Raw genomic sequence first — 13,533 nt, forward strand, 5'->3', positions numbered from 1 at the left:
CACATGAGTGCTGCATACGAGATGTCGAGATCTTTGTGACCAACAATCCCGACGATCCCAACACAGGCTAGCAGAGATGTCAACAAGCAAGTCAAGCTGGCTTGATTCTTATCGATTGCAGATCACAGACAATATAGAGGCTCGTGCACAGTGGCACGTCCCAGAGAATGGTCTGTGATCTGCAATCGATAAGAATCAAGCCAGCTTGACTTGCTTGTTGACATCTCTGCAGGCTAGTAGCCGTCCAAGTGCTCAGTGGGCGCCCTGAATACTACAACACCCTCAATCGAGGACAGATGGTGAGCTTGAGCGGCTATATGAATAAATCACATTTAATTATATATTCTTTGATACTATGGAGCTATAATCCAGTGATCGGAATGGTCTGGTCTGACTTGGTCTTGGTCTGGTCTAGACCGCCAAGACTTGGTCTGGTCTGGCGATTTTTTGAGACCGTGGTCGGACCGGTCTAGATGATCGGACCGGTCCGGCTATAAATAGGTCCACGTGACTAGATCTTAGACTAATCTAGCCAGAAAATTTAGCACAATATGAGTCATTAAGATCAAGGTAAGTCTTCTACTTACATAGAACAATCAAGTCCTTAACAACCTACTTATATACTATTGTTATGGAGCCTTCAACACCAACCTCACCGTCCCCATCGAATATTATAAGACTAGATTTAACGTCTCTTACTCCATCTCCTATCCCCACGTCATCACCCACCCCTATACTATCACCCACTCCTATTCAATATCACGAATCTCCAGATGAGTTCGTGCAGGGCGGTATCACGTACGTGAAACGTGCAATAATTGCAAGGAAGGATTTCCGTCAAGGTACATCACACATCTGGAAGTACGGACTCCAATACATTCGAGATAGCGATAAGAAAGAGGTGTATTACTGCCATGAGTGCAGGGTTGGGAAGAGCAAGCAAGAGTTGTTTGTCATCAATGGCACTTCTAGGATCCGGAATCACCTGGAACAGAAGCACCAGATTGATCCCCAGAGTGGCATCAAGCGAAAGGGTTCTGTACGGAAGTCTATAATCGACCAGCAAAAGGATGGGGCTGCTTCCAGCATCTTTTTCTGGAAGGAGTCAGTAGAGAAGTTTAAAGAGCTTCTAATTCGTTGGATTGTGTACTGCCATATCGCCTTCTTTCAATTAGAGAACCAGTACTTTCGTGAACTACTCCTCTTTTTAAATCCGGCACTACTCAACCACCTCCCGAAGGCTGCGAAGACTATCCGAAGCTGGGTAATGAATGCATTCATATCGAAGAAGCAACAGCTTAGGGAGGACCTACACCATTCACGGAGTAGGATCTCTATCTCCTTTGATCTCTGGACTTCACCAAACCCTTACGCTATCCTAGGCGTCGTCGCTATGTGGATTGATACTACCGGCATGCGACGTGTTACCGCTTTAGGTATGCGACGTATATACGGCGAACATACTGGAGAGAATCTTGGATCGGTGGTCCTTGAATTGCTGGAAGAATACGACATTAGCGGAGATCAGATTGGATACTTTATGCTGGATAATGCCTCGGCAAATGATACCGCTGTTGAGTTTATACTCAAGGATCTCTGCCCATGGATGAAGTCAAAACAACGTCGTCATCGCCGGCTGCGTTGCTTGGGCCATGTCATCAACCTCTGTTGCCAGGCGTTCCTTATGGGGCGAAACTGTGAGAAGTATCTTGCGAAGCTGGAGAAGCATCATCAACGTGGCGACTATACGAAGGTGGAAGAGCTCTGGAAGAAGTTCGGATGTTTGGGTCGTCTTCACAACCTGGTGCGATACATCAGGCTTACTCCACAACGGCGTGAGGAGTTTGCTACAATTATTATCGGCGGAGATCTTTCGCAATTCGACGGGCTTGAGCTTATCCAGAACAACTCGACCCGCTGGAACTCATGGTTTTATTCGATTACACGTGCATTAAATGTTCGAGAACGTTTAGAGCTCTTCTCGGCTCGTCATGTACCTGGAAAGGGCTCCGTAGGGATCGCGAACTTTAAGCTTGATGGACAGCACTGGTTTGAGCTTGAAAAGATTGAACTCGCTCTCAAAGACTTCTATGCTGCAACTTTGCTTTCTGAAGGTAAGAAGACGTCACTTGCGGACTGGTTTTCAACTTTGGACTGCCTTCTCCGGGAGATAAGCGAGACGAAGGATCACTACCACGACATCCACACTGAGGACGATAACAACTTTACATGGAAGTACCTTCAAGGCTGCGCTGATGCTGCTTGGTTAAAGTGCGTTGAGTACTATAACAATCAGCAGCTGAATTGGCAAAATCGATTCCCTGAAGATACTGACCTTCCACCGGCATATTATGCGGCTCAAATCCTTGATCCATATCGCAAGTGGGGATGGTTCAGGCAAGAGTGGGTTCTTCATGGCGACGAAGAGAAGAAGAGGTGGTTTGAAAACGCACAATTAGCGGTGAAGCATCTCTGGGAGACAGAGTATAAGGGAAGGTACCCTGTCGAGATGCTGCCACCACCAGCCAGGAAGGAGAGAGATCCTGACCCAGCATTTGATCGCCAGCGGGAACATAAGCGCATTCGAATAGACGCTCCAGTTTCTACAACTGATTTGTATGAACAATACATCTCTACTGACCGGCTTCATAACGAAGAGGCAGGTTGCAATGAGGCTATTGCGTACTGGCTATCTCGCTACGACTCCCAACGAGATCTCGCTCGCTTCGCTCTAGACATGTTTGCGATCTCGCCTATGTCGGATGAATGCGAACGTCTTTTTAGTAGCGCGAAGCTTACTATCGTCGATCGCCGTGGTAGGCTGAAGGCAGATATTATAGAAGCGTGCGAGTGTCTCCGGGCCTGGTATGGAAAGCCCCAAGCTGAGGGGAACAGCGATATCGAGGATAGTGAGAACGAAGACGACTAGATTGACAGTCAGTAGTAAAACACATTTCCTCGGCTTCCTTCTTTGCTTCAGCCTCATTCTTGGCGGTCTTGTTGGTCGGACCGGTCTGGTCGGACCGGTCCTTATGTAAGCACCTGGTCTGGTCTGGTCTGTACCCTCAGACCAGACCAGACCAGACCATTCCGATCACTGCACCAGGATCACAACCGTCAGTTATATGTTCCGAAGGTCTGTGTGTGTCCATAGGTGGGTTTGGAATTCTGTTTGCAGCTGCACCAGAAGCTAGTTTGCCAGGCGTACTCGCGTTTTCCGCACCAACCGCCTGTCGTACGGTCCAAGACTCTCGAATAATAGATAGAAGGTTCGCTCGATGTGATATCTGGTTATACCGTACCGACCATTGAGATGCTCTTCGAGTTCATCGATAATTCTGTCAACGAATACCCAAGCCCTGTGCGAAATTGGCGAAATGATAGGAAACCAAGCGTGAAAAGTTCCTGCGTCCACCCATGTCGGTCTATATCCATTGAACAGATTCGTATACTTTCCATCTTGGCAATCGAGGTAGAGGCGACTGGAAATTGACACTGTAAACAGCTCAAAGACTTAGTGTGAAAAGCTGAATTAACATGGAATTAGTAGCTAACCCTGAAGCCAGAGCCTATATAAATCAAGTCTCCGTGAGGACGTCATGGTACACACACAGCCTCAGAGTCAAACCAAGCCAGTCTTTTGAAGCCCGTTAGATACATCCAAATATTACACGACGCGTGACATGTTTGCTTTAGTGATGCTAGGAGCACCCTAATAGAGGTTCATCCAACCAAAATGAGTATACCTATTGGCTCCATGAACAGGTCAGCCTATAGTCGTGGCACTCTACTGCAAAACCAAAAAAACACCCAGTGGTTCAAATGGGCCTGTAAGACATACACATATCGTGCGCATGTTCCTTGTCAACATAACAGAGATCACATTGTCTATTATGCAGCAGCACTCGCTCAGCCTGGTAGAACTCCTTACATGCCGCGCGAATCCACTAAATTCGTCTCATGTAGACGTTCTAGCAACAGAGATCAGCTCTTGCAAATGTATTGTGGTAGAGGGATGGCTCAATAGTTAGAAGAGAGTCCGCCGACCCAGAATTAGTAGAGAGTAACTAGAGAACAAGAAAATAAAATTGTCTAGTGAACGAGTGGCTGTCCTCGTCTTTTTATCCTGCCCCCCCTTAAGTACTTTGTTCTTAGCCCCGATTACCTAACGCCGAACGCACGTGACTATCTGCTACACCACATTATATAGCCGTCCGAGTATCAGGAGCCTATCTCCATATTTTAGGATAATCAATTCGCTTGGACGTTACAATGGAGACTTAAAGGGCTTAAACTGCGGCCGAGTTTCATATGAGAGGCGACTAAAGAGCCACGAGGATAGGCTCAGCCCACGATCCGAACAGGTGCGTAGTGTAAAATTTATGCTGCGGAATTATGTAGATGCCTTTGCTTCTGCTTTCGCGTCTTTCTCTCCTTTGATCTTGGCCTGGTATTCCTCCATGTTGGCAATGTCTTCGGGCATTCCGTTCCACATCAGGCCCTGTTCGTCCATGAGTTTGGTTCTAATGTCCATAGCCTTCTTCCAGGACGGCCGAGCGATCATTCTCTCATGCCAATCCTTAACTCGGGGGAAGCTGTCGAATTTGGATTCTATCGGGCACATCAAAACGACATCCAGTCGATCGTTCCAGGGTACAAACGCAAGGTCTGCAATGGTCATCTTGTCTCCCACGAGCCATTCTCTGTCTGTCAGGCTCTGCTCAAGCACACCGCAGATACGTTTTGCCTCCTCAACGTAGCGATTGATAGCTGACGGAAGCTTCTCGCTGTGAAGCACGTGAAACCTGGATTATCACGGTGTAAGCTGAATGGCCAATGCTCGTACTTTTGTCGGCGTACACCTCGACATGGCCTACCAGCTAGCTTGTCCATAGTACGGTCCCTGACCGCTGACCTGGAACATTAACCACTGTTGGACGTGGCTCTTCTCTTGCACAGTCCCATATGTAAGCTTCTTCCCTACATCATACTGTTCGACGATGTACAAGATTATAGCCCCGGTCTCCCACAGCACTAGGTCGGTGTTGGGGTCTTCGATGGCTTCACAAAGTCAGTCGACGTGGTCGTATGTTGGGCTTTGCCGGACGACCATGGCTCACCAGGAACTCGACCGTTAGGGTTGAGGTCGATGAAAGGCTTGGCTTTGATATCCTGGAATGGGATGGACTTGATCTCGTAGGGAATTTGTAATTCCTCTAGGATAAGAATCACTTTCCAGGGATTAGGCCCCGGTGCTGATGCGATTTCATTAGCTGGACAAAAGCTTGCTGTCATTGTGGACTCACGCGCAAGCCACACACGAATAGGTTTTGTAGACATGGTTAGTGGTGCAGGTTTGAGAGATTCAGTCGAAAATCCGCCGACGGGGTTCCTGAATACATAAGGTGCAAAGCAGACGCAAAAGGAGCGACAGGACGGTCATAGACTGCTTCTGGAGCCGAATGGCAGCGTGTGAGTACTGTACCGTAACTATGGTACTGAATTTCTTTATTTGTATTAGTGCACCAAATTTGGCATTTATCTTGTAGATCGCCGCGTAACGAGATTATTGCCCCTCTGACTTCAGCTACGACAAGGAAGCCCTGGCTCCGATAGAGCGGCACAGCGTCTTGGCATACTGATTGGCAGCAGGCCACTTGTAGCCTAGCTGTAACAACCCGTCTTGCTCCGGAACCGAGAAGCAGTGGGATGCAAGAGACATCCCACGCTAGGCCGCGTACGGGCTAGTTCGCAGGCATGACTACATGCCACATTCTGCTGCCTAAACAGTATTTGTCGACCAACCCAGCTGTGCCGCTATGCGACATTACTGGCGAGACACGAATCTATTTGATTGCTTCCGAAGACTGCAAACACCACACTTTGCACAAATACGCCCATTCTGGTTTCCTCAAAGCTCAACTTTCAAGCCTTGTCGTCCAAGTAACATTGGCTCCAGGTATATTGCAAGTATGACGTCGACCAGCCGCATCGCTGCTCTCGCCAAGCAGATTGAGACACAGACAACCAAGCTCGACAAGTTCTTCACAGAGAGCCAGATGCCTCCGCCTTCATTCGACGAAGATGCCCCATTGATGTATCCGTTTCCACCGGACGTTGCAGAAGCTCAAGAGGCCTTGTCAGCAGCCTTGGACGAGCTGTGGTGGCTCAATCAGGGGCCAATTCAAACTATAGTTGCTAAGTCGGTATGCAATGAGCGACCTTGTTGTGGCTAGGCAGTTTGTTGACCTGAACAGTTTGCCACATCTGTCGGCCTGAAGACCATCCTCAAATACAACATCCAAAACCTTGTCCCCCTCGAGATAGGAACCACTTACAAGGAGCTCGCCGAGAAGACTGGTGTCCCAGAGCAGAAGCTTACACGCTTGCTGAAACATGGCATAACAGATCACTTCTTCCGCGAGACGCAGCCGGGTCACATAAAGCATACTGCTGCCACCAAAGCGCTTGCTGTCATGCCCGTTCTCGGAACGTGGGCCTCAATGGGAATTTATGAGGTCGGACCTGCCAAGATGCGTGTAGGTTTGGGCACATATGGCACTAGGATAAATGCTGACTATGGTAGATGGTTGATGCGATTGCTAAATGGCCAGACTCCGAGGAGCCAAATCATTCCGTCAGTAGCGCTCCCAGCTTGCTTGAAGGACTGACTGACGTGTAATGTAACCAAGGTTTCCAACTCGCCAACGACACAGACAAGACTATGTTCGAGTTCTTCGAGGACTACCCTGAGCGCATGAGCCGCTTCAAAGATGCCATGAGCTTCCTTCAAACGTTCCCGGGCCTGGAACCCTCCTACGCCATCAAGGCCTATGACTGGGCCTCTTTGGGCAAAGCCACCGTGGTTGACGTTGGTGGGTCTCACGGCCTTGTGAGCATCGCTCTTGCAAAAGAATTCCCCGACCTACAATTCGTGGTTCAAGACCTTCCCAAAGTTATTGAAGATGCGAAGACTAAATCGCCACCCGAACTGTCACACCGTGTGACGTTCCAGGCCCACGACTTCTTCGAAGAGCAGCCTGTCAAGAATGCTGACATCTACTACTTCCGCTGGATCCTCCACGACTGGTCCAACAAATACTGTGTCAAGATCCTTCAGGCGCTGATTCCCGCCCTGAAGCCAGGTGCCCGCCTTTTGTTCAGCGAGAGATGCCTCGAGGCACCTTGTACACTGCCCCTCCGTGCGGAGAAGTGGAACAGGTAGGTGCCATATAAAACTGTCATCGTGACTAGTCATTGCTTGTGCGAGTGCCACTGACACGAACAGGGACTCGGACATTACTATGCTGGCCACGTCCAACTCCCAGGAGCGCGACGAGGATGACTGGAAGGCCTTGTTGAAGGCTGCAGACTCGGACTTCACCCTTGAGGAAGTAAAGAGGACTCCGGGCGCGAAGCTGGATATGATTGTCGCAAGGTGGAAGTAATCTATTCCTAAGCATTGCTGTGATGATCAAGCAGCGGAAATCCCATGGATGTGTTGGAAGTGTGATAGGATTAGGAGGCGTCGATCATCCCATACTAGCCGCTTTGCTGCTTCTTCAACAGGCACTCGGTTATTGTAATAGTGTAGCAGCTGCATGCAATGTCATCAGGGTAATGTCATATCCAACTGCCCGCTGCCCGTGTTAAGTGTGTATCTAGTGTGTACCTTGCCACGCGAATCGCTCGTGCCAGGATGGTCAAGTTACAATGTTGTGTAGAGATTACTTCATGGGGATCATCAGACCAGTTACGCTGGTCCTGTCCAGACGCCTGCTTGTACAACGTGACATGGTTTCCAACAAGCTTTCCAACGGTAGAAATGAGAGGGACATTCACCCTGCCTTGCCCCGCGGCACAATCCTGAACGGCACATGCACCTTTGGATAAATCCCATGCCCAAACCCCATGCCCTCATAAAGTGCCCTCATCGCCCGCTCCCTCGATAGCTCCTCCAACTGTGGCGTCCCATGCCCCGTCGGTCCCTCCGCTTTCAGCACATCCGCCGGGTCCGCCTCAAGCCGCAGCGAAAACTGGCTGAAGACCCGCGCCAAGATGGCGCACATCTCGACCTCGGCAAAGCGCTTGCCAGGGCACATGCGGTGGCCGGCGGAAAAGGGGAAGGCGGCCGCATTATCGGTGGGATTGAGCCAGCGGACAGGATCGAAGTCACGTGCGGGGGACTGTTCTATGCTGGTGTCATCTCCGGGGGAGGTTGAAGGGGACCAGTAGCCGGGATGCCGCCCGATGGCTGCAACGTCGATAATAATGATGGTTTCCTTTGGAATTCGACAGATGGCGCCGCTGGCGGTGGTGACGGTTGTGTCGCGGACCGTCTTGCGGGCGTACCACGCAACGGGGTGGTAGAGACGCAGGGTCTCGCTGATAACGGCGCCAAGGTAGCCGTTGAGGAGTTCGGGAACGTCCTTGTTGGCGTCCCACGCGGATGTGGCTCTGGAGCCGAGGACACGGTCGAGATCCTGCTGTAGCAGGGTTTGGGCGGAGGGGTAGATGGCCAGAAGGAGAAAGACGAAGGAGAGCGTGGTGGAGGTGGTGTCAAAGCCAGCCATGACGTAGAAGAACATGTTGCCTAGTACCTCTGCTTCAGTCAGGGGGCGGATGCCGTCGCGGCTGGACGCGGCGTCGCTTGAGATGACGAGGGACTCTGTGATGTTTCCTCAGTATCGTCCGAAGTAGGAGTTAAAACTCAATACATGTGCAATAACGCAGAGCGAGTCTGCCTCGTTAGAAACTTACCTAGGAAATAAGGCTCTTCCTTCTGTTTCGCCGAATCAAGTCGTGATTGCACCGAGTTCCGCATCTCAAGCATGTACTGTTGCCATTCCACGAAGCCCTGATACGCCTTCTTGTGCGACTCAAACGGCGACCTGGCTACACCTTTCGTTAGCCAGGGGTCAAGCGATATTACAATGAGGGCCGACCCACTCACCTAGCAGCCACTTGGGTATGCTGAAAACGGTTGCAAGATTCGACAGCACGGCATTGATGGCCTCGCTGAACGTCAGCACGTGCCCCACAGGCGCAACGTCCTTCATCGCATTTTCCGCATCGTACCGCAGCTCCTGGTCGTAGAAGATTTTAGCGATGATGCGCAGGTTCAGCTTCGACATGAGCTGTTCCTTGACATCCGCAATCTGCGCGTCGTCGTTCCCATGGCTCCACTGTGCTGACAGGCGCTCGGTCTTCTCCAGACTATCCTTCCAGACTTTTCCGTACGTCTTCTGATTGAAGAAGGGCGTCGTGATCCTCCGGTACAGGCGCCACTGCTCGCCCTCGCTCGCGGCCAGCGTCGGACCGTAGATGTTGTAGAGCCCGAGAACCTCGACGGGGGCGTGAAAGTCGTGCGCGCGCATCAGCACCTGCTTGACGAGGTGCACGTCACAGGTCATGAGCATGGGGCCGGAGGGTGAGCAGAGGAAGAAGGAGTCAGTGCCGAGGTCGCGGAAAATGGAGTAACCTGCTTGCCAGATGCGGAAGATGGCCGTCCATCTGGGGGAAGATTCTGGTCAGTACGTCTTGTACGATGATAGGAATACAACTGATCAAGCTTACGGTGCCCATTTTTGTAGAGTTTTCATGGATATCGAACCGTCCAGGGCGACGATCGGGGTGAGTAGAAACCAGTACGCGACGTTCATGACGTGAACTCTGCCACCTCTGTTAGCATTTTCAAGTTCAAGACAATACTACACATTGCAAAGTTCCACGTACGGAGAAAGGCAGTACCGCAGCCCGCTGGCTCTAGCCTGCTGCACCTGCTTGCCCAAATTCCAACACAACATCAATATCTGCGAGGAAGTGTAGGTCACAACGGCTAGCAACGCCGCTTGGAAGATGGAAATCATGGCGGAAGAATATGGGACAAAACAAAGTCTGGTGCTACCTAGTTCTCCAAATTTGGATGTGACGAATGTCGGAGCGGGGGTAGGAGCTTATTCAAATAGCCTAATGCCCTGGCGGCCTAGCCTAGTGTTGTGCTGGTGCACGAGGGTACTAGACAGATCCACAACAGCGGGCGTAACACAAGCATTCCCGATATATAAAATAACGAGAGATAATTATCGTCACGTGCACTCGAAATATATAAACTCAAGTGTACTTTCACTCTACAACAAACAGTATCCACTCAATTCCCCAAGACCCTCTGCGCTCCCACAGCACATCACCGTACCCCTACACCTTCTGCGGCACCAACTGCGGCACCAACCGCGGCACCAACCGTACCGGCAGTTCCTTGCGCAGCTCAATCAGCAAATTGCACTCGACCTCATCCACCAGCATCTGCAACGCCTGCTCCTGCGTCCGCTCCTTGACCCACTTCTCGTCCGCACCCGTCCTTGTCGCCTCCTCCTCCACCGCGTGGGACGGCACCAGCTCAATGCTAAAGTGTGTGAAAATATACGCCAGTACGCCCACCATCATGATAGAGCCGAGGCTCTTCCCCAGGCACGCACGCCCGCCGAGGCCGAAGGGGAAGTACGTGCGCAGCCCAACCTCGGACGGTTTGGTGATCTTGTCCGCAAAGCTGTCCCAACGGCTTGGATCGAAATCTAGCATCGGATGGTACTTACCTGTTGCGGGGTCGTTGGCGGTGGGGCCCGCGGGCCAGATGCTGGGGTGGCGGAAGGCGGCGGTGAAGTTGAGCAGACACAGCGTATCGCGGGGGATAGTGAAGTGATTGCCGTTGAGGTCGGTAACAGATGCTTCAGCAGTGCACCGTCGCGGGATGAACTCGACGACGTTGTACAGGCGCATGGCTTCCTTGAGCACGGCGCCAGTGTAGCCGTTGTAGAGTCGCATGAACTCGTCCGTAACGGACCAGGTGTCTATGGGCTTGCCTCCGAGCTCAGCGTCGAGGTGGGCGTGCAGATCCGCTTGGATGTCCTGGCGGATGGCAAGGAGGAACATCATGAAGCCCAGCGTGTTGCCTGCGGTACCGTGACCTGAGAGCAGGAAGAAGAAGACATTGCCAGTCAACGTCTCGCGGTCCAGGACTTTGCCATTCCTTTCAGCCGACTCGGGCCGCGTGCTGGCGATCAGGGTATCTGAGTATGGTGAGTCGAAGTGCAGCTATTTGCTGTGCATCATGAACTCACCCATGATGCTTATGTCTGTGTCTTTCCGATCAGTTGCATCCTTTTTGAGCGCCTCGTCGCATATCTCCGTTATATAACTATGGAGATCATGGTAGGCTTTGTCAGCTCGTTTGATGCTTTTCAAGGGGATGTACGCTAAACAGATCAGACGAGTTATATCATGACCGGAACATTCAGAGGTGAAACAAGGGCTTACCGCGCAACGACTTGGGGATCGAATCTATAATGCCGAGCTTGTCAATGGTAGTGAACATGGCCTCGACGAACCCGAATCGCCCCTCAGGCAGCTCGCGCGAGGGAAATTCCTTGATGGTCTCGTACTCGAGGTTCTTGTTGAAGAAGCACTGTGCGATGCAGTGCAGTGAAATCTCCGACATATGGTCCTTCATATGGCTGATGACGGGGCCATCCGCCGTCATGAGCGCCGTCAGTCTTTCAGCCTGAAGCAGCGAGGACTGCCACATGGCGGCATTCGAGTGAGAACCAATGGCCGGGGCGACCATCTTGCGCTGGGCCTTCCAGTTGTCGCCGAGGGAGGTCTGCATGTTGGGACCGTACGTGTCGAAGAAGCTGAAGTACTCGACAGGCTTGCGGAAGTTCTTGGCCTGGTTCGCGATCTGGTTGATGGTCTCTGGGTCGCTGCTCCAAAGCATATTGCCGTTGGGGGAGGAGAGCATAATGTTGTCGCTTCCCAGCTGCTCGAAGGGTTCATGGCCGACATGCCAAAGGTGGAAGATTTTGCTCAGGCTGGGGTTTTGTTAGTAGGTCATGTGTGGAGAGTAGGGAGGTTTCTCACGGCAGCCATCCGCTGGTCCACGCAGCAGAGAGGTAGTTGAGCCATGGCACCAGCTTGGGATACAATCCTAACCACCACAGGTCGATCAGATGCACGCTGTGTCTGTCAATAAATCGTCTCAGTAAACCATAAGAAAGAGATAGCTCACGGTGACTTGCGGACCACGAAGCCACTGCTCCGAGCCGTATAGATATGGTTGCTCCATGTGACCAATTTCTTGGCAGTTAGTGCGAACAGCAGCAGGCCCACGATGACAATGAAGCGAAGCATGTTGATTCACAATTTATCTATTGGTTTGGCATGCAACGGTGTGCTCACTATGTCATGCAGAGGAAACTTCTGCTCGTTATGATAGCAGATGGGTTCGTACAGTGAACAAAGGTAGGCTAACCCTCCAGTGACAATGATGCACATTCTCACTACCATGATTTTCTTTAGACATCCGGATATGGCAGCCAAGATTCGGAATCATAGAGTGGTGTCTCAGTGTCTGCAGAATAAGTGCCGTCGAGGGCCAGCCGGGGGTGGCTCAGCTGACGTACGCGGTCGAGGGCCGGCGCCCAGCGAGAGATGAGACGGTCCTGGTTTCGATGGAGGAAGCGCTCAACCCAGCTCATTGAGACTGGGTCACCACAGATTTCTAAGCTAAAGGTCTGGATCATCTCTCTCGTAGGAGGTAGTCCTTATATATAGAGCTCCTCTATATACTGTACAAGCTCTAGCTCTTGTTGTGGTAGCAGAGCTTGCTTCATCCCATCACTGGTGGTTTTGTCGCGTGAGACGCCGCGCCATCTTCGGGACAGCGCACTGCGACTACAACCAAACTTGTCGGCAACTTTCTGGTATACAAATTGTTCTCCTGGCTTTAGCGATTCTAAATATTTAATCGCTTTATCAATAGCGGTCATATTGGTGGAGTTGCGACGTGTTGAAGTTTGTGGGTGGTCTGGTGTTCTGGCGTTCGGCGTGCGCGGCCCGAGAACGTGCGCAACCCGGGTGGGGACTCTACCCGCCTGTTAAGCGCCACCTACAATCTAGTCTCGCAACGTAGAGCACGGCTTTGATGGATTGCATCTCGAAATAGTACACGCCGCCATTAGACAATAGTATCCTTGGTGCAAAAGAGAGGTAGGTGGTCTGTGCTTAGAGCCATCGCGATAGAGTTGCGCGACTTACACTAAACCGTTTCGCAACTTCGCGGTAGGAGAAAGAAAGATGCGCTGGTTTCACGCGATTCGATTCCTTTGATTGCAGCCTCAATGATGTCTAGATTGGTGTAGTTATGTCGCGTTGAAGTTGTGATGATATGTGTGTTTTGAGGGTGGGTGGTGAACTGGCTCATTGGGCGCACGGGCACTCTACTAAGCCCATGTGTTGGAGTGGGTGAACCGTACGCATAGGGAAGAAGTTGAGGATTGACTTAGGTTCTATTGTAGACGCTATGGAAAGTTTATGTAGGTGAATGACCATAAACAGCGCTAGTCTCAGATAGGCATCGTCCCATCACCAAACCCTGACACCATGCCTTTTACCTTACCTCGTCTGTCCGCCATCCCAATCTAAACATTAACCACCATGACCTGCTACTAAAAAGTATTCACCTCAGACCTATCAAGA

The 13,533-nt window shown here is 51.2% G+C and overlaps 7 protein-coding genes across 7 annotated transcripts; 3 read left to right on the forward strand and 4 right to left on the reverse strand.

Moving 5' to 3' along the window:
- Positions 1–631: 631 nt before the first annotated feature.
- On the forward strand, positions 632–2,929 carry PtrM4_074470 (uncharacterized protein; the record flags this gene model as incomplete). The annotated part of the gene is made up of 1 exon (XM_066106142.1): positions 632–2,929. One exon carries the CDS (start codon positions 632–634, stop codon positions 2,927–2,929), a length of 2,298 nt encoding a protein of 765 aa, XP_065963080.1.
- Positions 2,930–4,393: 1,464 nt separating this feature from the next.
- Positions 4,394–5,340, reverse strand: PtrM4_074480 (Gst, Glutathione S-transferase; the record flags this gene model as incomplete). The annotated part of the gene is made up of 4 exons (XM_001940430.1): positions 4,394–4,805; positions 4,878–5,061; positions 5,121–5,255; positions 5,307–5,340. 4 exons carry the CDS (start codon positions 5,338–5,340, stop codon positions 4,394–4,396), a joined length of 765 nt encoding a protein of 254 aa, XP_001940465.1.
- A 632-nt stretch (positions 5,341–5,972) lies between these two features.
- On the forward strand, positions 5,973–6,682 carry PtrM4_074490 (uncharacterized protein; the record flags this gene model as incomplete). The annotated part of the gene is made up of 3 exons (XM_001940431.2): positions 5,973–6,206; positions 6,258–6,539; positions 6,587–6,682. 3 exons carry the CDS (start codon positions 5,973–5,975, stop codon positions 6,680–6,682), a joined length of 612 nt encoding a protein of 203 aa, XP_001940466.2.
- A 42-nt stretch (positions 6,683–6,724) lies between these two features.
- PtrM4_074500 (sterigmatocystin 8-O-methyltransferase precursor) lies at positions 6,725–7,448 on the forward strand (the record flags this gene model as incomplete). The annotated part of the gene is made up of 2 exons (XM_066106143.1): positions 6,725–7,221; positions 7,289–7,448. The coding sequence occupies 2 exons, from the start codon at positions 6,725–6,727 to the stop codon at positions 7,446–7,448; spliced, it is 657 nt and encodes a 218-aa protein (XP_065963081.1).
- Positions 7,449–7,838: 390 nt separating this feature from the next.
- PtrM4_074510 (CypX, Cytochrome P450) lies at positions 7,839–9,869 on the reverse strand (the record flags this gene model as incomplete). Its single annotated transcript, XM_001940432.1, has 5 exons — positions 7,839–8,668; positions 8,761–8,895; positions 8,954–9,513; positions 9,577–9,672; positions 9,736–9,869. 5 exons carry the CDS (start codon positions 9,867–9,869, stop codon positions 7,839–7,841), a joined length of 1,755 nt encoding a protein of 584 aa, XP_001940467.1.
- A 328-nt stretch (positions 9,870–10,197) lies between these two features.
- On the reverse strand, positions 10,198–12,186 carry PtrM4_074520 (CypX, Cytochrome P450; the record flags this gene model as incomplete). Its single annotated transcript, XM_066106144.1, has 5 exons — positions 10,198–11,069; positions 11,121–11,255; positions 11,317–11,867; positions 11,917–12,012; positions 12,065–12,186. The coding sequence occupies 5 exons, from the start codon at positions 12,184–12,186 to the stop codon at positions 10,198–10,200; spliced, it is 1,776 nt and encodes a 591-aa protein (XP_065963082.1).
- A 164-nt stretch (positions 12,187–12,350) lies between these two features.
- Positions 12,351–12,578, reverse strand: PtrM4_074530 (uncharacterized protein; the record flags this gene model as incomplete). The annotated part of the gene is made up of 1 exon (XM_066106145.1): positions 12,351–12,578. The coding sequence occupies one exon, from the start codon at positions 12,576–12,578 to the stop codon at positions 12,351–12,353; it is 228 nt and encodes a 75-aa protein (XP_065963083.1).
- Positions 12,579–13,533: the final 955 nt, after the last annotated feature.

This window comes from Pyrenophora tritici-repentis, chromosome 3, assembly GCF_003171515.1.
Source record: "Pyrenophora tritici-repentis strain M4 chromosome 3, whole genome shotgun sequence".
NCBI lineage: Eukaryota > Fungi > Ascomycota > Dothideomycetes > Pleosporales > Pleosporaceae > Pyrenophora > Pyrenophora tritici-repentis.